The sequence below is a fragment of the Leptodactylus fuscus genome, chromosome 5 (assembly GCF_031893055.1).
Source record: "Leptodactylus fuscus isolate aLepFus1 chromosome 5, aLepFus1.hap2, whole genome shotgun sequence".
Lineage (NCBI taxonomy): Eukaryota > Metazoa > Chordata > Amphibia > Anura > Leptodactylidae > Leptodactylus > Leptodactylus fuscus.
The window spans coordinates 211,076,069-211,099,066 of NC_134269.1; the positions used below are offsets into that span (position 1 = coordinate 211,076,069).

Below are 22,998 nucleotides of genomic sequence, written 5' to 3' on the forward strand. Positions count from 1 at the left end.
GCTGAGTGACTCTGCCCTGGTTTCAAGAATTTCATGTAGTAGACTTGGAAATAGGAAAAATAATAATTTCATAGTAATAATTTCTAATATTTTTGCCCAAGGCTTTTTACACCGCACTACCCTGCCTATCTAGTCTACCGCAACATAACAACGTCCTACCGAGACGTGTAAAGTCCTCCTGATGACCACCAGGGAGTAATGTCTACCTGGTGTAGTAAACATGAAGGAGCAAAAAAATGTCTACTTTCTATATACTGCACTACCCTTCCTATCTAGTCTACCGCAACACAATACAGTCCTACCAGGAGGTATAAAATACTCCCACACTGCCACCAGGGACTAATGTCTATACCATCTAGAAAACATGAAGGAGATATCCAGGAGCAAAAAATTATACCTTAGGTGCACTTTCGGTATACTATACTACCTGGTATATATTGTCTACCGCAGCACAATACAGTTTTAATGGGAGGTCCTGATGACCACCAGGGAGTCATGTCTACTCCCTGGTAGTCATCATGATGGAGATGTCCATCCAGAAGCAAAAAATGATACCTTAGGTGCACTCTCTGTATACTGTACTACCCTGTATATCTAGTCTACCGCAGCAGCACAATACAGTTTGAATGGGAGGTATAAAATCCTCCTGATGACCACCAAGGAGTCATGTCTACTCTCTGGTGGTCATCATGAAGGAGATGTCCAGGAGCAAAAAGTTATACTTTAGGTGCACTGCTTACTGTACTACCCCGCCTATCTACTCCCCCGTAGCAGAATACAGTCTCATCCTCCTGACCGGCAGTGTCATTCCCATTCAAGATCAGACCCAGTCCATGAGAGTGACATAGTCACCACCAACCATCACTGAATTTAAGTAGGGAACTCGAGACTCTGTTCTTGTGAGCAGTCAGTCACCCACTGATTTGGTTATCCTCCCTTTATCCGTTTTGCTCTATACCCCTTTAAGGAGGTCTCGTCACCATCTCAAACTCTTTGCACCCTTTAATAGGCGCAGTTCCACTGATTCCGGCGCAGTTGAAATTTTTTCTCTAGCCCCCACCGTTCTTGAGTAATCAGTGTTGTTAGTTTCAGCACCCAATATTCTAGAAGTAGTCTAGGACCTGCCCACTTAACATTAGAGAGTCTGATTAATATATTGGGTGATAAATCTTACCGCACCGATTGCTCGGGAATGGTGAGGGCTAGAGAAAAAATTCCAGCTGCTCCGAAATCAGTGGATCGGAGCCGACTGAAGTATGCAAAGAGTTCGTGTTGGTGGAGTTGGTGAAATTTACCCTTTAAATTCTGGATACTTTTTTCCTCCACTAGAGGGAGCTTTCTACATATCAGTATGCATATATGTTGTTCGGATCCCCTAGTGGTGGCTGTCAGAAGCTAAAAGTTTGGAGGTTTTTTTTGACAATGTCTAGAATACCAACATGGCCGCCTGCAACTTTTTGCATCAAGATTTCTCATCCATGAAGACCCGGTCTAAAACGCGCAATATTTGAAGCACGTCGAATACTTTGCGCCTAATAGCCCAACGTTATTAAACAAATATAAAGCATCAGGCTGTGGCTCCGGCTCACATTGCCATGGTTACAAATGCTGCAAAAAAAACATTTTCAAGGTCTCAAAGCCAAAATGTTAAGTGCAGTCCCCTATGCGGTGGGGCGGGCTGTCGGAGGAGACAGCTGACCTCTGCTCAAGTGGCAGGTTTCTTGGAAAAGATGTCTCCCGACACCTCGCCGCTTGCCTGTCACCGCAGCGAAAAAAACCAAGGACTTAATCTCCTGTAATTGCGCGAGTGCAGGTCCTGACAGCATCCAGTCTGCTGAGGGGAGGTCGGCGGGGTTAAACGCAGCGGCACGTCTCCTCCTCATCCTCCGCACCGCCAAGACAAGTGAAATATAGCGAGTACATCCCCGGATCAGAAAGATGCAACGCGTAGAGATAAAATGAACATGGAGATAATCTAGTAATACGGGCACCCGCATGCTACACTCTGTACAGGCAGGGGCTATGGGGGGACACCGCTCAATAGCCAGTCCTTGGCCAACACCTATCACTCCCCCTATAGACATCATGGACAATACATAGCTCCCAGTCGTCCCGGATTTAGAGGAACACTTGCTGTCCCACAGCAGCACAGAGTATTACAGAAGGGGAGTGTGCTGATTTTGCAAAAGGCAGTTACCTATTCATCATGTTAGTCAGTGACTCACACGACTGGTAGTGAAGAGCGGTATGGAAACAAAGCGGACGGTCACAAAAAGAGGTCCCCAGAGCAGCACAGAGTGTTTCAGGAGGGAAGTATCTAGTCCATTCATGTAGTGATGTTAGAGAAGACAGTGCAGTTCATATCTAAGATCTGTCAGTGATGTAATATGACAATGTGATAGTATTACGGTCAGTCTAGCGCTCAGTGCACGGAAAGATGGTAAATCCGAACCAGCACCGAACAGCCGAGTGCAAAATATCTATAGAAAGATGTAAGCGGAGGTCTCACAGGGGTCTCATACATTCACTCAGACCCTTACCATCTATCTATCTCCTATCTATCTATCTATCTATCTATCTATCTATCTATCTATCTATCTCCTATCTATCTACCTATCTCCTATCTATCTATCTATCTATCTATCTCCTATCTATCTATCTATCTATCTATCTATCTATCTCCTATCTATCTATCTATCTATCTATCTATCTATCTATCTCCTATCTATCTATCTATCTATCTATCTATCTATCTCCTATCTATCTATCTATCTATCTATCTATCTATCTATCTATCTCCTATCTATCTCCTATCTATCTATCTATCTATCTATCTATCTATCTATCTCCTATCTATCTATCTATCTATCTATCTCCTATCTATCTATCTATCTATCTATCTCCTATCTATCTATCTATCTATCTCCTATCTATCTATCTATCTATCTATCTATCTATCTCCTATCTATCTATCTATCTATCTATCTATCTCCTATCTATCTATCTATCTATCTATCTATCTATCTATCTATCTCCTATCTATCTATCTATCTATCTCCTATCTATCTATCTATCTATCTATCTCCTATCTATCTATCTATCTATCTATCTATCTATCTCCTATCTATCTATCCATCTATCTCCTATCTATCTATCTATCTATCTATCTATCTCCTATCTATCTATCTATCTATCTATCTATCTATCTATCTATCTCCTATCTATCTATCTCCTATCTATCTATCTATCTATCTATCTATCTATCTATCTCCTATCTATCTATCTATCTATCTATCTATCTATCTCCTATCTATCTATCTATCTATCTATCTATCTATCTATCTCCTATCTATCTATCTATCTATCTATCTATCTATCTATCTATCTATCTATTTCCTATCTATCTATCTATCTATCTATCTATCTACATATGTATTATCTATCTCCTATCTATCTATTATTTATCTATTATCTATCTCTGTATCTATAATGTATCTATTGTCTATCAATGATTAATATGTGATCCCATCTTCGGTCCTAATCCCTAACATGTAGCAGTGGAGATTCTAGGCCGGCACCAAGGAAAGTGATAAATTATTCCAGGTTGTGAGATAAATACCCAGGGGGCATCTCAGTGCTAAGGTCCTCCGTGAAACATTAATGACCTCCAGCTTTCGCCATGGAATACAATTACTGGGGCCATCCTGAATTATTCAGGGTCTGGGTTCAGCATGCAGGGCCTGCAGTACAGCTCCTGTCAGTATGTGATATCTTCCTATTGATTTACCTTCCTCAGACCCCTCCAGCTAAGCACAGCTACACCACAGGGAGGATGGTGAAGGACAGCAGGGGAGGCCCAGCACAACCGAGATCTGGAGCAGAGGAGGAGGCAATGAATTAGAAATTCAAGAAATTAAAATGAAAAGAAATTAAAATAAAGTGGGCTTTGCCATATAGAAAACATTTACCATAAATGGGGGAGGGTGCAACTTCCAGAGCTGCGCTCACTATTCTGTTAGTACAGTCACTGTGTACATACATTACATTACTTATCCTGTATTACACTCCAGAGCTGCGCTCACTATTCTGCTGGTACAGTCACTGTGTACATACATTACATTACTTATCCTGTATTACACTCCAGAGCTGCGCTGACTATTCTGCTGGTGCAGTCACTGTGTACATATATTACATTACTTATCCTGTATTATACTCCAGAGCTGCGCTCACTATTCTGCTGGTGCAGTCACTGTGTACATACATTACATTAATTATCCTGTATTATACTCCAGAGCTGCGCTCACTATTCTGCTGGTGCAGTCACTGTGTACATACATTACTTATCCTATATTATACTCCAGAGCTGCACTCACTATTCTGCTGGTACGGTCACTGTGTACATACATTACATTACTTATCCTGTATTATACTCCAGAGCTGCGCTCACTATTCTGCTGGTACGGTCACTGTGTACATACATTACATTACTTATCCTGTATTATACTCCAGAGCTGCGCTCACTATTCTGCTGGTGCAGTCACTGTGTACATACATTACTTATCCTATATTATACTCCAGAGCTGCACTCACTATTCTGCTGGTACGGTCACTGTGTACATACATTACATTACTTATCCTGTATTATACTCCAGAGCTGCGCTCACTATTCTGCTGGTACGGTCACTGTGTACATACATTACATTACTTATCCTGTATTATACTCCAGAGCTGCGCTCACTATTCTGCTGGTGCAGTCACTGTGTACATACATTACATTACTGATCCTGTATTATACTCCAGAGCTGCGCTCACTATTCTGCTGGTACAGTCACTGTGTACATACATTACATTACTTATTGTATTATACTCCAGAGCTGCGCTCACTATTCTGCTGGTACAGTCACTGTGTACATACATTACATTACTTATCCTGTATTATACTCCAGAGCTGCGCTCACTATTCTGCTGGTGCAGTCACTGTGTACATACATTACATTACTTATCCTGTATTATACCCCAGAGCTGTGCTCACTATTCTGCTGGTACAGTCACTGTGTACATACATTACATTACTTATTGTATTATACTCCAGAGCTGCGCTCACTATTCTGCTGGTACAGTCACTGTGTACATACATTACATTACTTATTGTATTATACTCCAGAGCTGCGCTCACTATTCTGCTGGTGCAGTCACTGTGTACATACATTACATTACTTATCCTGTTTTCCTATATTACCCTACCTGAGTACGATAGACCTAAACAGAGTAGGCATCTCATGTACCGCACATATAACAGTCGATGCTCTGTCACGGTGGTCACCCAGACCGGACAACACTGGTTTCCAAGCAACTTTAACTAAAACTTCCTTCCAAATCCTCTAAAGGGAACCTGGAAGAAGAGAAAGATCTGTGAACTCTACAAAGGTGAATAAAACTAATTATACTACGTGCATGTTCAGACTGCCGTGGAGGGAGACTGTAATGACTTTGCGGATTTGTCAGACGGATAGAACTTTCTAGATCCCTCATCCTCGGGGATTCTCCGCCTTATCTCTTCACTTACAAACGTGAACACGTTATCTGAGGTTCCCATGTCCATCCCATCCCAATACCAAGAGGGACTTCAGTCGGGAGCTCTGGGAAATTATCAAAAGCTTTTTTAATTATAATTTGTGTCCGGATAAAAGCGATGGTTCCAGTCGTCCCGGTAAATGGATTAAAGGCTTACGAACAAATAAAGACGCTTTTTTTTTTTTCTTTGTGTAATAACCGCGTAGCCCATGGTGTAAATCTCTCGCTAACTAAATAAATGTAGTAGAACCCGGCTGTAATTCTAAAATCACTTAGTGGGTAGCAAGCCGGGCGAATGATGGACTTGAGGAACTGCTGACAGATTTCGCTTTCAGGCAGTGTTGTAAAAAAAAAAAAACGGTAAAAATGAAAACCGTCCCCCTGGTCTGGAAGAAAGATGTTACATAGTGTGACCATTCAATTACAAAAAGGGGCAACCTTTTTTTTTTAACTTCTATGTTTTTAAATAAAGTTTTATTTTGAACAAACAAAAAAGACCAGTGATGGATCCTTTAGAGAAGCTCCTCCCCTTTGTAAATGTTTTTGGTTTTTTACCGTAAGAATATTATTTAATAAAAGTTTAATTGTTCTCTCTCAATTTGTCAGATATTATTGCTTAGTAATAGAGAAAATATGAAGTTTAGTGCGGGTTGTCCTGGGATTGAGTCAAGTAGGGCCATTGTGGCTGTCATAAGGGCATTGTGGCTGTCATAAGGGCATTGTGGCTGTCATAAGGGCATTGTGGCTGTCATAAGGGCATTGTGGCTGTCATAAGGGCATTGTGGCTGTCATAAGGGCATTGTGGCTGTCATCAGGGCATTGTGGTTGTCATCAGGGCATTGTGGCTGTCATAAGGGCATTGTGGTTGTCATCAGGGCATTGTGGCTGTCATAAGGGCATTGTGGCTGTCATAAGGGCATTGTGGCTGTCATAAGGGCATTGTGGCTGTCATCAGGGCATTGTGGTTGTCATCAGGGCATTGTGGCTGTCATAAGGGCATTGTGGCTGTCATAAGGGCATTGTGGCTGTCATAAGGGCATTGTGGCTGTCATAAAGGCATTGTGGCTGTCATAAGGGCATTGTGGCTGTCATCAGGGCATCGCGACTGTTCTAAGGGCATTGTGGCTGTGATATGACTATTGTGGCTGTGATATGACTATTGTGGCTGTGATATGACTATTGTGGCTGTGATATGACTATTGTGGCTGTGATATGACTATTGTGGCCGTGCTATGACTATTGTGGCTGTGATATGACTATTGTGACTGTGATATGACTATTGTGGCTGTGATATGGCTATTGTGGCTGTGATATGGCTGTTGTGGCTGTGATATGACTATTGTGGCCATGCTATGACTATTGTGGCTGTGATATGAGTATTGTGGCTGTGATATGACTATTGTGGCTGTGATATGACTATTGTGGCTGTGATATGGCTATTGTGGCTGTCATAAGGGCATTGTGGCTGTGATATGGCTATTATGGCTGTCATAAGGGCATTGTGGCTGTGATATGGCTATTGTGGCTGTGATATGGCTATTGTGGCTGTACTTGCATAAAAACAATATAGGGTTGGGGGATACAACAAGGCTCGGGCCTACCTTAACTCTTCTACCACTATGATTCGTTGAGGTGCCCATAGGACTCTAATACTTTTCTGCTCATTGGTATGACCTTGTAAAGGGGTAGCCAAGAGTCCCCATACTCATTTTACCGTAGCCCCCCGGCAATATTTTGAGATAGCTTTGTGACTACTTACTGCAATCTCCATTTTACCGGCACAAACAAATAATACATTTTATCATATGCGGAAACCGCAGACACTAAACAATGGAAAGCCAATATTCTTCTCAGTCAATTTTACTCCTCCCTTGTTCTTCTACCCTCTCCATAAAATAATAAAAAGTCTGCAGATAAACGCCGGCAGATCCGGCCTGCGCACACCTGGAGGATTCAGCGCATAAACATTTCACTAGGTCTGGTCGCCAATACGTAAAAAGACTTTAACGCTTTCTATGGCTGAGAGGAATAAAACAAGCGATACGTGAAGGTATAAAGTTTCCGTATAAATTTTTTTTTTCATATTTATGCCATCGTTGAAAAAGAGTGAAAGATTTATGTGTTTAATATTTTTTATTTGACTAGGCAAATTTTTTTTATTTTTTTTTATTTTTTTCTCACTATATTTTTTTATGTAGAAAAAAATAGTGAAGTGTACAACACAGTCTAGTGAAAAAGGGCAATGGTAATGTATATTTCCTTCAATTTTTTGTTTTTAAGAATGTATGTGACATAGTATATTGTTGAAACAAAATTTAGCAAAAATTTTAGAACTAAAAAAAATATTGAACGATAACGTTAAAAAAATTTGGAGATAAAAAAAATACTAAACTATGAAGTTAACAAAAATTTAGAATGAAAAAAATATTACACTATGAAGTTAAAAAAAATTACAAATAAAAAAATTTAAACTATGAATATAAAAAGGGTAGAACTAAAAAAAAATTAAACAATGAAGTTAAAAAAATGTGGAACTAAAAAATATTACACTATGAAGTTAAAAAAATTATAAATAAAAAAATTTAAACTATGAAGTTAAAAAATTTAGAACTAAAAAAAAATAGACTATGAAATTAAAAAAAAAATAGAACTAAAAAAAATTAAACTATGAAGTTACAAAAATTAAAAATAAATAAATAGATTATAACATAATATATAATTTTGGGGGGCTTTACATTATACTCTAGGGATTTTTTTTTATTCAAAAATTTTATTAGGTTTTAAAATTTTTCAGACAATACAAAAAAATGAACCATCCATAATCAAGTAGGGATTTTTTTTTTTTTACTTCTATAGAGCTAAGTAAAAAAATATGGAATTGGTAATGTACATAATGTGTAAATTTTTTTGTTGGTTTTATGAAGGTCGGACAAGTCCCATTGTCCAAATGAGCATGAGTGAGAACTTTGGGATCTCTTAGGTATTGTGATAGCCTGAAATTTCTTCAAAAATTTTGTATTAATTAGTTTGGTTTGCTGTTTTTGCGTGCCGGCTGCGTCCATTCATTCCTATGGGTGCGTACTATTCAAAACGGGAGTTTCGAATAGTACTCACTCATCTCTAACAATGAACTGATTATTTTTATATAATTCTTTAAAAAAATAAATGCATAATAGAAAAGGGTAACATAAAAAAAATTATAAAAAAAAATAATTATTTTTAAAATAGAACTTTTTCAATTAAAAATATATAAATAAATGTAATATATAAATGAATGAAGTGTAGTGCATGCTGGGAAAAAAAATGCTTTAAGTTTTTCATTATATTCCAAAAAAAAAATTGAAATCTGTACCTGATACAGTATGAGACGGGAATGAATTTATTTTTTAATTTTTTTTTTTTTATAGAAACATTTATTCTGTAGATTTTGGAGGAAAAAAAAGTGCAGTACCAAAAAATATATATTTTTTTTATTATCCTCCTTAGGAAACAGATTCTATAGTTTAGAGGAAAAAAATCTATAGAATTTCATTGTGATGAAATAGCATATGCTATTATAGCTCAGCCCTAAATCTTAGAAATAGCTGCACCCTCTGCTCGACTTTAACATTTTATTTCCATAGCAGGTGCTTGCGTTCAGTATAAACAGTTACGCGGTTATTTTGCTTCTATGTTACCACCTCAGGAAAAGAACATCATAACATGAGAAACCCCAAAAGGCCGAGCAAATCACATACGCAAAGAAGTAAACAAATGTCTAGACAGGAATTCACTTTGCAGACGTAAAGAGCTTCCTAAAGATTCTAACGCTTCCACTCTAAATTCTGCTGTGTGTCCGCCTCGTACCAGCGCCCGCCTGTCAATCAGGACCTGCTCTTTCAGCGGAATAGTTTTTCAATTTTTAAGGATCAATGGCGCAGGCTGCGAGATCAGGGGGGCTATTAATATCCTGTGTATGGCAGAGGCAGTTCGGCTCTGCAGAGTCCACCTTTGAAGGTTTTCACACTAGGCATGAGATGAGGACAAACAACTGTTTTTATTGGATCCAGCGCAGAGAGAACCGCAGGGAGAACCGCAGGTTCACTGCAACTCCTGGCCAGATCTGGCTTTATTAAATTCATGGAGATTTTTCCTGATTTTGTTTTTATGCTCTGAGTCCAGTTATTCAGATCTAGTCTGATCATGCAAGTGCGGACAAAGTCTGTAATGTTATCTGTCATGATTATGGGGGTAATGTCATTCCTTATAGAGAGACCACCTATTAGGTTTGTGGAGACTTATACAGCCATAGTTGCTCCACTGCAAGGGATTATGGGAGGAATATGCAAATCTATCTCCCAAGATGTAAATAGGGAGACAGTGCCTCTGTTATGCTGCCCTCTATTGGAGGCACCCTGAACATCATGCCCGATTTTCCCAGAAGCCTTTACTGCATAATGTGGGTTTTATACCAAGACAGTTTCTCAGTTACTGACAGACTGAAAAATGAGTCCCTTGCCTCAGGCGGCAGATTACTGAGTCCCTGAGGGGATGGCACTGCCCTGCAGTCCTTGCTAAGAAAAACCCATATTAGTAAATACAATGTTTTATCATTAACGTAACTGATGGATCCCACTGGTGGTGGCGCTGTTGCCTTGAGGTCTATGTAAAACACTTGCTCATTACAAAGTGGTGAATTGAGGAACTGCAAGTAACAACCTTTTTTTTCTAACTTTCCATACAATTTATGTAATAGGCCTGATACATAAGAGCTAACTCACTTAACACTAAGCCCACAAAATATCTACAAAACCACAGAACGCAATTTTTTAAAAGCCGAACTGTCCCCTTTAAAAGTTGAATAAATTAGTCAAAAATGTATATTTTCCCTCTGTCTCATGTGTGAAATTTTGAATAGTTGAGATCTATGAGTCCTTCCGGAAAAAGACCTTGAACCCAAAATTATCCGCCGCTTCCAATTCCTTTTGATCTATTCTAGTCTAAGCCATTTAGCGTCTTAATATTGAAATCAGTAATTAAACTTCCGGTGAACTAAGAAACACAAGAAACCCTTAAATGATATTAAATATCACAGGCTCCTTAAGGAATACAACAGAGAAAGGACATTGTTTGCTGCGTCTCAGTTGCCAGATTTAAAATTCGTATAAAATGCGAGTAGGTCGGCGACCAGGAGGTGGTGGTGGGGGGGGGGTAGGGTGGAAGAATGAGAGAGTGCTTATAATGTAAGATCTTCTCATTAGACAGGTGGATTTGCCAGAGGAAATTGTAAAGATAAGACGAAACATGAAGGGGAAGTTGGGGAGGGGTACGATTGACTAGGAGTAGGGGAGGGGTACGTCTTCTATCGTACACATCTCTACAGATTCCATGTTACCCACAATGAAATCTAATTGAAACTCACCAATAACAAGCCGGAAAGTGCCAGAGAAAATTGGATGCGTCTTGTACGAGGATGAAGGTGATGGTGTAAACTGATTAAAATATTGTTCTGAGAAAATTGAATTCCTTAATGCGTTATAATCATCTAAAGTAAATGGCAATAACATCAGTACGGAGGGAACCCGACCCGAGGAGTGTGCCTTATTTTCTGAAATCAGTATCCAAAGACACCGGAGAAAGGCTGACCGAAGGCAAAAAAATTCGAATAGCTACATAGGTGCCCTTTAAATATGGCCTACAGGAAGACTATGAGGGGTTAAAGGGGTTAAAGGGTATGACGATTTTTGCTGCCAACTTTTTTAGTGTGTCATAAATATAAGAATTGTAAACCGCCTTGCTTAAAAACATCATACCGTTTTGTGTAGAGAGCTCCTATGCAGACCTGCGGCATATCGATAGTTAACGCGCAAGTAAACTCCTATTTGTTTTTTCATTAGTCAATAGTGCAGACGAAGGAGAACATATTTTGTAATATAAAGTGCCTGTTCCTTTAGCTAGTATCTCTATATTTACTTCTTATCTGATTCTGGTCTGTGCTCCATACACAAGCAGCGTCAGTTTACAATGAAGTCTATGGAGAGGGAAAGGGAAGGAGGAGAAACAAAGATATGAGGCCATCTACAGCTTTAAATGGAGAAGATGAAGGTGGGATAGTAATTCCTGATAACCAAGTTGTTTTGAGGATCTCACCTCTTCTTCCCCCTCTCCATAGACTTCTATTGTAACAATGTGAACAGTGGAAGAAGGAGGTAAATTAGTGAAGAAACTGGTGCTTTTCTTTAGTCAAGTATATTACAAAGTTTCATATCTTCACCTACACTATGAAAAAACTTCTGCTTTAAAGACTACAAAAAACAACTCAAACACACTTGTCTACAGAGAAGCTGCAAACGTAAAGCGGGGAGGGGATTCTGAACCAAAACTATTTGGAAAGCGATAGCATAAAATTGGTTAAATCCAATAAAATATCAGCACATCAAAGCGCAGCTTTTGCTCATAAAATATTTCTTAGATTTACTTTTATCTTTGTTCTACTCAGATTTTATGCTCCAAAAACACTCAGAACTCCAGGATGTGCTATGAATGCAGAGGCCCACCGGGGGGGCGCTCCGATGTTTTGGAATCTGCTTCATGAAATGGACCACAAATAGACCCGTTTCACCTGTATAAAATTTCCAGGCCCAAGCACAAGTCTAATGATCCAAACTGACAGCATCAGAGACTTCTAGCCTGCTGTCATTGCGGTTCATTAGACCCATGGTTGGGCCTGGACACCTGGACGTAAAATGGGCACAAAAATATTCTCATAACACCCTTACATCACACTAGCCTTATAGTATAAAGGGGCATTTATAAGGCCATTTGGGTCCAATCCTGTACAGAGAGATGGTGGAGCTTAAAAAATTCTGATTCCGCCTGAGAGTTAACAGAACGGCAGCACAATATTGGGGTATTAATGGTAACAGTGCAAGACTTGATGTGCGGTAAGTAATATTACCGCAATATATGGTGAAATATCTCCATAATTATTGAGTAAGGAACAAAAAACACACTGGGGGAACCAATATACCCGAACACATAGCCTGAGAGCTAACAGTAAGGCAGCATCATTGTGAAATGAGATCTAAGAGTGCCAAGATCTGATGGAACTAATATTACTGCAAGATAAGATCAAATATATACCATAAATATATATATATATATATATATATATATATATTATACTGTACATACTCAAGTATAAGCCAACCCGTATATAAGCCGAGACCCCTAATTTTACCAAACTTATTGACTCGAGTATAAGCCTAGGGGGGAAATGCAGCGGCTACTGGAAAATTTTAGAAATTAAAATAGTCGGAGTTTTTGGGTGCAGTAGTTGCTGGGGAAGGGGAGGGGGTGTTTTGGTTATTTGTCTGCCCCTTCCCTGAGCTTGAGAACTGTTTTTTCTTACCCCACTTGGAATTCAGCCTGGCTGAATATAGGGGATCTGCAGTGCTCCTATTAACCCCTTCCCAACGGAACGAGGGGGGCTTTTTCAGCACAAAAACTGGGCTGAAAAATTTGGCTTATACTCGAATATAATATATATATATATATATATATATATATATATATATATTGAGAAAGAAGAAAGGAACACATTGGGGGGAAACCTGAGCAAGCAGACTGGGAGCTAACAGTAAGGCAGCATCATTGTGAAACAAGATCTACGAGTGCAAGATCTGATGGAACTAATATTACTGCAAGATAAGGGCAAATAAATGTATATATATATATATATATATATATATATATATACATGCACACAAGTATTAAGAAAGGAGGAAGGAACAGGAAAAACCTGAGTAAACAGACTGAGAGCTAACAGCAAAACAGCGAAATTTTGAAAGGGAATTAATGATAAGAATACAAGATCTGATGTAACTACTTAGAGATGGGCGAACCATTCATTTTGTTTCCGTTCCCTGATTCGTTCCGGGTCAAACAAGTTCAGATAGAAATGGAAGTGAAACTATTATACTGTAAAAGTCTCTTCAGACCCCAGAGTATAGAAGGTGGAGTATATAGGGTGAGTATAAATACATTTATACTCACCGTCCCTCACCTCTTCCGGGACTCCTCTCGCTCTGTCTCCTTGGGGATGTCAAGTGTCTAGGGTCACCGCTAAAACCTGTGATTGGGTCTCAGCCGTCACATGGGCACTTCGAGCCGCTTGATGTCATGACTCTCGGCGTGCCCATGTGCCTCAGTGGTGGCCCCAGGCACATAACGTCACCAGGAGAGCGCCAGATGCCATGAAGAGGCCTAGAAGAGGTGAGGGAAGGCAAGTATAATGTTTTGGTTTTTTTTACCTCCCCTGCAACTCCACCTATTATGCACTTGGGCCTGAAGAAACCTCAGACCATTTTAATCTACTGCAATGCATGTCACGGTGGCCATTTCAGTTAGTCCGAAACGAATATCCGACAATTTTGCATATTCGGATCAAACCAGGCTTGAAACAAATCGGTTCACCTATCTCTATATCTAAGGTAATGCAAGATATGGTAAAATATAGAGAGAGGTATTGAGAAAGGAGCAAGGAACACTTCAGGGGAACCCAAATACCTCAGCAAACAGACTGAGAGTTAACAGTAAAAAAGCAAAATTTGGAAAGGGAATTAATGACAAGTTCAAGACCTGCTATAACGAATAGTACTGGATGATACGTAAACTATTTGCATTGTTTTTCCGAAAAGAATACTCCAGAAGAAATCCGTATACTGTATTATTCCTAGTGCAGGCCCAGTGGGGGCGCCACATGACATCTGGACTCCAAAAACACCAAAGGAAAAAAAATTGAATTTACCATCCATTGGAGACAGTATGAACAGCAACAGAAGATGAGGATTAACATTTCCATCAAATCTAACACTGGTGCTCTTACTCACCAAGCCAGGAAGAGCAATTAGTAAGTATCATTATCAACACAGATTCACCAAATCCTCCGAAACCAATTGACACCATGTCAAAGCTAGGGCAATACCAGGGGTAAGTGCCAGGTACTTACGTAGAGCGTGCCACTCGTCTTGCCGGATGGTCTTGGTGATATTATACGTGAGGTTCTTGGGAATTGTGGCTGAGGAATAGTGATACTTGATGAACGAGCATCGCTCAATGTCCCCTAGGAAGAAAACAGAAGACAACTATGATTACGTGTATCTTTATCATTCATTATTATTGTTATACATTTGATTTCATTTATTATATCTCTATATCGGATTCCGATTGGTGATCGAGTAAACTTCACGATTGCGATCAGAATTCCGACCCGATCTTTTCCAGCGGGATCAAGGTCGGAGGTTATCTCAAGATCGGCTCAACCCTAAAAGTGACTTTTCCCATAGAGAAGCATTGACTAAGGTTGAGGATCGGGATCGGAAAAGATCAGATTCCGATCGGAGAGTAAATTTCACGATCAGGATTGAGATTGGCTGGAAAATGGTCGGAAATCGGATTTTAAAATCGGTCTTGAAATCTCAAGATCGGCTCAACCCTATTATATATATATATATATATATATATATATATATATATATATATATATATATATATAATCAATGAGGCCATCAATTTCAATGGTTCTGTAAAATGGCTGACCAGGCGAATAAGCCTCTCATTTTTCATTCCGATTGTATCCCTATATAAAGATCTACAGAGAATGTTTGTGGTCAGTCTTTGCTGATATGGACTCAGAAATTAAGGATATTTGACACCAATGATATATAAGACCCTAAACCCCGGTCACAGAATTTGCAAACAAAGCAAACAACAAAGGTCTCGGCCACATATTTTATTCTCCGGCCGATACTGTGACATCTACTATTGACTGCGATGCATCAGGAAAACATACAATTTATGGATTTTCAATATTTTCTCATGTTTTTCCTGTACCCAGCAGTTTTAGTATATTAGCATTGATCATCTAGGTGTATAATAACTAGAGGGTGTTATAGGGAGGCGAGGGCGTGAGATAATCTGTCCATGTATTATAGAATAGAAATACAATAAAAAATACATGTTTCCTGGTTCTCTCTAGGTCGGCAATTATTTACCTGTACTAAGAGCCGCGTAAGTCAATGATAAATGGAATTGTAGTATAAATGTCTATCTATCATCTATCTATCTATCTATCTATCTATCTATCTATCTATCTATCTCCTATCTATCTCCTATCTATCTCTCTATCTATCTCCTATCTATCTATCTATCTATCTATCTATCTATCTCATTATCTATCTATCTATCTATCTATCTATCTCATTATCTATCTATCTCCTATCTATCTATTTATCTATCTATCTATCTATCTATCTATCTATAATCTATCTCCTATGTATCTATCTATCTTCTATCTATCTATCTATCTATCTATCTATCTATCTCCTATCTATCTATCTATCTATCTATCTGTCTGTCTATCTATCTCCTATCTATCTTCTATCTATCTATCTATCTATCTATCTATCTATCTATCTATCTCCTATCTATCTATCTATCTATCTATCTATGTATCTCCTATCTATCTATCTATCTATCTATCTATCTATCTATCTCCTATCTATCTATCTATCTATCTATCTGTCTGTCTATCTCCTATCTATCTATCTCCTATCTATCTATCTATCTATCTATCTATCTATCTATCTGTCTATCTCCTATCTATCTATCTCCTATCTATCTATCTATCTATCTATCTATCTATCTATCTATCTCCTATCTATCTATCTATCTATCTATCTATCTATCTATCTATCTATCTCCTATCTATCTATCTATCTATCTATCTATCTGTCTGTCTATCTCCTATCTATCTATCTCCTATCTATCTATCTCCTATCTATCTATCTATCTATCTATCTATCTATCTATCTATCTATCTATCTGTCTATCTCCTATCTATCTATCTCCTATCTATCTATCTATCTATCTATCTATCTATCTATCTATCTCCTATCTATCTATCTATCTATCTATCTATCTATCTCCTATCTATCTATCTATCTATCTATCTATCTATCTATCTATCTATCTATCTCCTATCTATCTATCTATCTATCTATCTATCATATATCTATCTATCTCTTATCTATCTATCTATCTATCTATCTATCTATCTATCTCCTATCTATCTATCTATCTATCTATCTATCTATCTCCTATCTATCTATCTATCTATCTATCTATCTATCTCCTATCTATCTATCTATCTATCTATCTATCTATCTATCTATCTATCTATCTATCAGTCCTGACAACAATACAATAGTTACATACTTTGAGGGCTATGATCTGGGCCATAGCCCCTCTGGCAGGTAATGGGGTAGTTCATCACCCTTCACATCAGTATGGCAGATCATCTCCTCTACCACTAAGTTCACCCGGTCACGGTCTATCCCTCTGGACCCACTCGGGGGCTCAGTCTCACTTTCTCACTCCTCGTATGGACCTTATGTTCAAAAATTATAGTAGAAGAGACAAAATTGGGAATTTACCATCATCGGCCTATGGGGTATAGACTTACAAACAACCTGAGTCTAGACGTATCCTAGATAAGGAATATCCTGTATATGGTATCACTCACATCAGCCATGTCGCAATCAAAAAAAAAAAAAAGGGAAACAAAAACACCCACAATGGCCTCTTAAAATAGATTTATGGCCTCCGCCTGAAAGTTTTATTAAACCTGTTATACCAGAAGTCATTGAATTATATTTTCTAAGAATAAAATGAACTCTGTTATATGCGGCAGGAGATGTTCGGTGCCATTAGTATTATGTGGTGTGTTGGGTTTTTTTTCTTCTATTTTTTTATTTTTATTTTACTTGACCAGAATTCCTAATGGCCGCCTAATAAAATTCTGCTGTAAACTCAGACTTGCTGCCAAAGCAGTAAAATGACAGAAAACGCTGTGACACATTTACAGAACATGACAAGATCTGACCTTTCGGATCTAAGTGAATTCAGAAGACATTCGGAGGACATGTATATACATAAGCGGCATCAAAGTGCAAGAGGGCAGAGGACTTCTTGGCAGAGACATCGGAGGTGCACGGAAAATCTCAATTATTGCAACAGAGGACAAGTGACCGGAATCAATTTTGGATAAAATTTGGCTCTCGGTAGACACTGCAGTGTGGCCCCTGTGCGGACCCTCCTTTGGCACCAGTAAAGGACCAAGTAGGGAGTAGCTGAGCCAGCCGGTGTGGTAGATGGAAGAGAGCTGCGACAACTTATATAAGGGGATGGGTTCCTAAAATATTATGTGGACAACTCATTAATGGACCATCTAGGGTAGGGGTGCCCAATACGTCGATCGCGATCTACCAGTCGATCGCAATGGACGTATGGGTCGATCGCGGGATGCAGCCAGGGATCCCCGGTGTCGGCTCTCAGCCTGCGCTGTGAACAAGCACTCCGGACACTTGCAGGCCGCTCTTAGGGATGGAGGGAGTGTCCAGAGATAACTCTCAGCCTGTGCTGTGAGCAAGCAGACAGTGGGGATCCCTGGGTGGCCACAGAACGCCTCTGTCTCCTGCTCTCACGCTCCGCCCAGCCCCGCCCACATGACCGGCCCCGCCCACAGGCTCGCCCAGGCCCTGCCCACAATAAGTGGGTAGTAGATCTTTCCACTTGGTCATGTTATATAGTAGCTCACATGCTGACAAAGTGTGAGCACCCCTGATCTAGGGTATCTGTCGGTGTTTATTGGAGGGTGTAATGGGGTAGGTTCCTTTACGTGGTCAACTTTTTTAAGCAAGTGCACTCTTCACTAGAGCTAGGCTCAAGGACAATGTCTATTACATTCACTATATTTGTATCTGGTTATCATCCCGGCCTTGGAACCCGATAAAAGACCTCTCCAATGGGGGCAAATTCAAAAAATTGTGTTCTGGGGTGGCAAAGTTAGCACTAGCACCCAAGTCTTAGTGCCTAAGGGGACTCAATGTTTTTGTTCACCTTGGGCAAAGAGTCAGTTTCCTTGCCTATATATTCAAGCTTAAGCAAGGTGGCTTTTTGGCACCCTTTGGCATCCAACCACAGGGGCTCTGGTAGCCACCCCCGCAGTACTCCTATACAGAGACTCCTCTATCCAAAAAATACTAGTATTATAAATGACACATGGTATGACAGAGAGCGCGTTACAGTTTTCTATGGAAGCCCAGAAGCCTCAAATTACTCCTCTGCTTTACCCATAACATTATTATTTTTGGACAGGATTTTTTTTGGCAGGAGACTATTACACCGGCTGGCTAATCCCACCAGTCACTATGATATCTGTGAGCTCTACGAGCTTTATCTTAGGATAAAAGGCTTTTCGATACAAGCAAAAATCGAGACAAAAGCCACCGAGTCATCTAACTGCACAATAAATCACAAAAACAAAACCAGATCTTTATTAGCCGGTGGAGAAGGGTCATTCTGGTTGCTCAGTAAATAGCTGACTTGGCAACATTAGAAGAGAAGAGGGATAATTACTGCGGATAGTCCCTCATTAAAGCGAGCAACGCAGAGAAATGATCATCACTATCCCTGCTAATACTGATGGGCTCTTCACAGCTCGGCTACTGAACTTAGAGGTGGAGGTCCCTAGAAGCAATATTGATCAATAATACACAGGATGGTTATTCAACCGTCTTAACGTGTCCGAGAAAAATGAGTAAAAAAGTCAAAAGAATTTCAAAAATTCTAATGGATGACACATTGAAGCTGGGCCTTTTCGAGACTCTTTAGAAAAGACAAAAATGTTCATAAGAGTTGAGGAAAACAAAGATCCTAAGGATAGGTCATTATTGAGCGAGTAGTACTCGATCGAGTAGGTATTCGATCGAATACTACGGTATTCGAAATACTCGTACTCCATCGAGTACCACTTGCTGTTCGAATGTAAAAGTTCAATGCAGAACCAGCATTGATTGGCCAAATGCTATACAGTCGGCCAATCAACGCTGGTTCTTCTCCTACCTTTAGAACTCTTCTTCATGCAGCTTCCCCGCGTCGTCCTCCGGCTCTTCATTCATTCTGCCAGGCATTGGGCCTGGGCAGAGCCGACTGTGCATGTACGCTTGTAGTGCGGGCATGCGCAGTCGGCTCTGCCCAGGCCCGATGCCTAGCAGTGTGAATGAAGAGCCGAAAGGCGCCGTGGGGACGCTGCAAGGAGAAGACTGCTCGGAGGATCCAGTCGAACCCTCACTCGTGGACTTGGTAAGTATAATTTGATCGAACGTTGCCTACCCCTGAAACGAGCATTTTCCCCCCATAGACTTTAATAGGGTTCGATATTCGATTCGAGTAGTCGAATATTGAGGGGCTACTCAAAACGAATATCGAACCTCGAACATTTTACTGTTGGCTCATCCTTAGTCATTATCATAAAGTACCGTAATCAGCCCAAGGAAATGATCATCACTATTCCCGCTATGGAAGGGTTCTTCATAACCCAGCTACTGAATCTAGACCTTCATGGTGGAGATCCCCAGAAGCAATAACAATCAATATAACGTATGGTAGATATTCAACTGGACTAATGTGTCAAAGCAAAATGGTGAAAAAAAATCAAAACAACAAAAAGAATTTCATGAAATGTAATCGATGAGATAGAAAAAGAACGGTGGGTGATAGATTTCTGGATGTCCATGATGGAACTTTGACTTATTCCTAACATAAGAGAAGACTTAACTCATTGGAAAAGACGAAAATGTTCAAAAAAGTTGAGGAAAACAAAGATCCTAAGGATAGGTCATCATTAGAGATGAGCGAACACTAAAATGTTCGAGGTTCGAAATTCGATTCGAACAGCCGCTCACTGTTCGAGTGTTCGAATGGGTTTCGAACCCCATTATAGTCTATGGGGAACATAAACTCGTTAAGGGGGAAACCCAAATTCGTGTCTGGAGGGTCACCAAGTCCACTATGACACCCCAGGAAATGATACCAACACCCTGGAATGACACTGGGACAGCAGGGGAAGCATGTCTGGGGGCATAAAAGTCACTTTATTTCATGGAAATCCCTGTCAGTTTGCGATTTTCGCAAGCTAACTTTTCCCCATAGAAATGCATTGGCCAGTGCTGATTGGCCAGAGTACGGAACTCGACCAATCAGCGCTGGCTCTGCTGGAGGAGGCGGAGTCTAAGATAGCTCCACACCAGTCTCCATTCAGGTCCGACCTTAGACTCCGCCTCCTCCGGCAGAGCCAGCGCTGATTGGCCGAAGGCTGGCCAATGCATTCCTATGCGAATGCAGACTTAGCAGTGCTGAGTCAGTTTTGCTCAACTACACATCTGATGCACACTCGGCACTGCTACATCAGATGTAGCAATCTGATGTAGCAGAGCCGAGGGTGCACTAGAACCCCTGTGCAAACTCAGTTCACGCTAATAGAATGCATTGGCCAGCGCTGATTGGCCAATGCATTCTATTAGCCCGATGAAGTAGAGCTGAATGTGTGTGCTAAGCACACACATTCAGCACTGCTTCATCACGCCAATACAATGCATTAGCCAGTGCTGATTGGCCAGAGTACGGAATTCGGCCAATCAGCGCTGGCTCTGCTGGAGGAGGCGGAGTCTAAGGTCGGACCTGAATGGAGACTGGTGTGGAGCGATCTTAGACTCCGCCTCCTCCAGCAGAGCCAGCGCTGATTGGCCGAATTCCGTACTCTGGCCAATCAGCACTGGCTAATGCATTGTATTGGCGTGATGAAGCAGTGCTGAATGTGTGTGCTTAGCACACACATTCAGCTCTACTTCATCGGGCTAATAGAATGCATTGGCCAATCAGCGCTGGCCAATGCATTCTATTAGCGTGAACTGAGTTTGCACAGGGGTTCTAGTGCACCCTCGGCTCTGCTACATCAGATTGCTACATCTGATGTAGCAGTGCCGAGTGTGCATCAGATGTGTAGTTGAGCAAAACTGACTCAGCACTGCTAAGTCTCTGCATTCGCATAGGAATGCATTGGCCAGCCTTCGGCCAATCAGCGCTGGCTCTGCCGGAGGAGGCGAAGTCTAAGGTCGGACCTGAATGGAGACTGGTGTGGAGCGATCTTAGACTCCGCCTCCTCCAGCAGAGCCAGCGCTGATTGGTCGAGTTCCGTACTCTGGCCAATCAGCGCTGGCCAATGCATTCTATTAGCCCGATGAAGTAGAGCTGAATGTGTGTGCTTAGCACACACATTCAGCTCTACTTCATCAGGCTAATAGAATACATTGGCCAATCAGCGCTGGCCAATGCATTCTATTAGCTTGATGAAGCAGAGTGTGCACAAGGGTTCAAGCGCACCCTCGGCTCTGATGTAGCAGGGCTGAGGGTGCACAAGGGTTCAAGTGCACCCTCGGCTCTCCTACATCAGAGCCGAGGGTGCGCTTGAACCCTTGTGCACACTCTGCTTCATCAAGCTAATAGAATGCATTGGCCAGCACTGATTGGCCAGAGTACGGAATTCGGCCAATCAGCGCTGGCCAATGCATCCCTATGGGAAAAAGTTTATCTCACAAAAATCACAATTACACACCCGATAGAGCCCCAAAAAGTTATTTTTAATAACATTCCCCCCTAAATAAAGGTTATCCCTAGCTATCCCTGCCTGTACAGCTATCCCTGTCTCATAGTCACAAAGTTCACATTCTCATATGACCCGGATTTGAAATCCACTATTCGTCTAAAATGGAGGTCACCTGATTTCGGCAGCCAATGACTTTTTCCAATTTTTTTCAATGCCCCCGGTGTCGTAGTTCCTGTCCCACCTCCCCTGCGCTGTTATTGGTGCAAAAAAGGCGCCAGGGAAGGTGGGAGGGGAATCGAATTTTGGCGCACTTTACCACGTGGTGTTCGATTCGATTCGAACATGGCGAACACCCTGATATCCGATCGAACATGTGTTCGATAGAACACTGTTCGCTCATCTCTAGTCATCATCATAAAATACCGTAATCAGCCCAAGGAAATGATCTTCATTATTCCCGCTATGGAAGGGTTCTTCATAACCCAGCTACTTAATCTAGACCGTTATGGTGGAGATCCCCAGAAGCAATAACAATCAATATAACACATGGTAGATATTCAACCGGACTAATGTGTCCAAGCAAAATGGGGAAAACCAATCAAAACAACATTAAAAGAATTCCATGAAATGTAATCGATGAGATAGAAACAGGACGGTGGGCGATGGATTTCTGGATGTCCATGATGGAACTTTGACTTATTCCTAACATAAGAGAAGACTTAACTCATTGGAAAAGACGAAAATGTTCAAAAAAGTTGAGGAAAACAAAGATCCTAAGGATAGGTCATCATCATAAACTAAGTCCCCAAGGAAATTATCATCACTACGTCTGCTATGGAAGGGTTCTTCACAGCTCAGCTACTGAATCTAGGCCTTCATGGTGGAGATCCCCAGAAGCAATAACAATCAATATAACACATGGTAGTAAGTCAACTGTA

The 22,998-nt window shown here is 40.6% G+C and overlaps 1 protein-coding gene across 1 annotated transcript in view; it reads right to left on the reverse strand.

Annotated features, from left to right (window-relative positions):
• TMEM178B (transmembrane protein 178B) overlaps positions 1 to 22,998 on the reverse strand; it is a 160,977-nt gene that overhangs the window by 90,021 nt on the left and 47,958 nt on the right. The window contains exon 3 of the mRNA XM_075275240.1: positions 14,564 to 14,677. Within this exon, the coding sequence (XP_075131341.1) occupies positions 14,564 to 14,677 (114 nt within the window). The remainder of the gene's footprint in view (positions 1 to 14,563; positions 14,678 to 22,998) is intronic.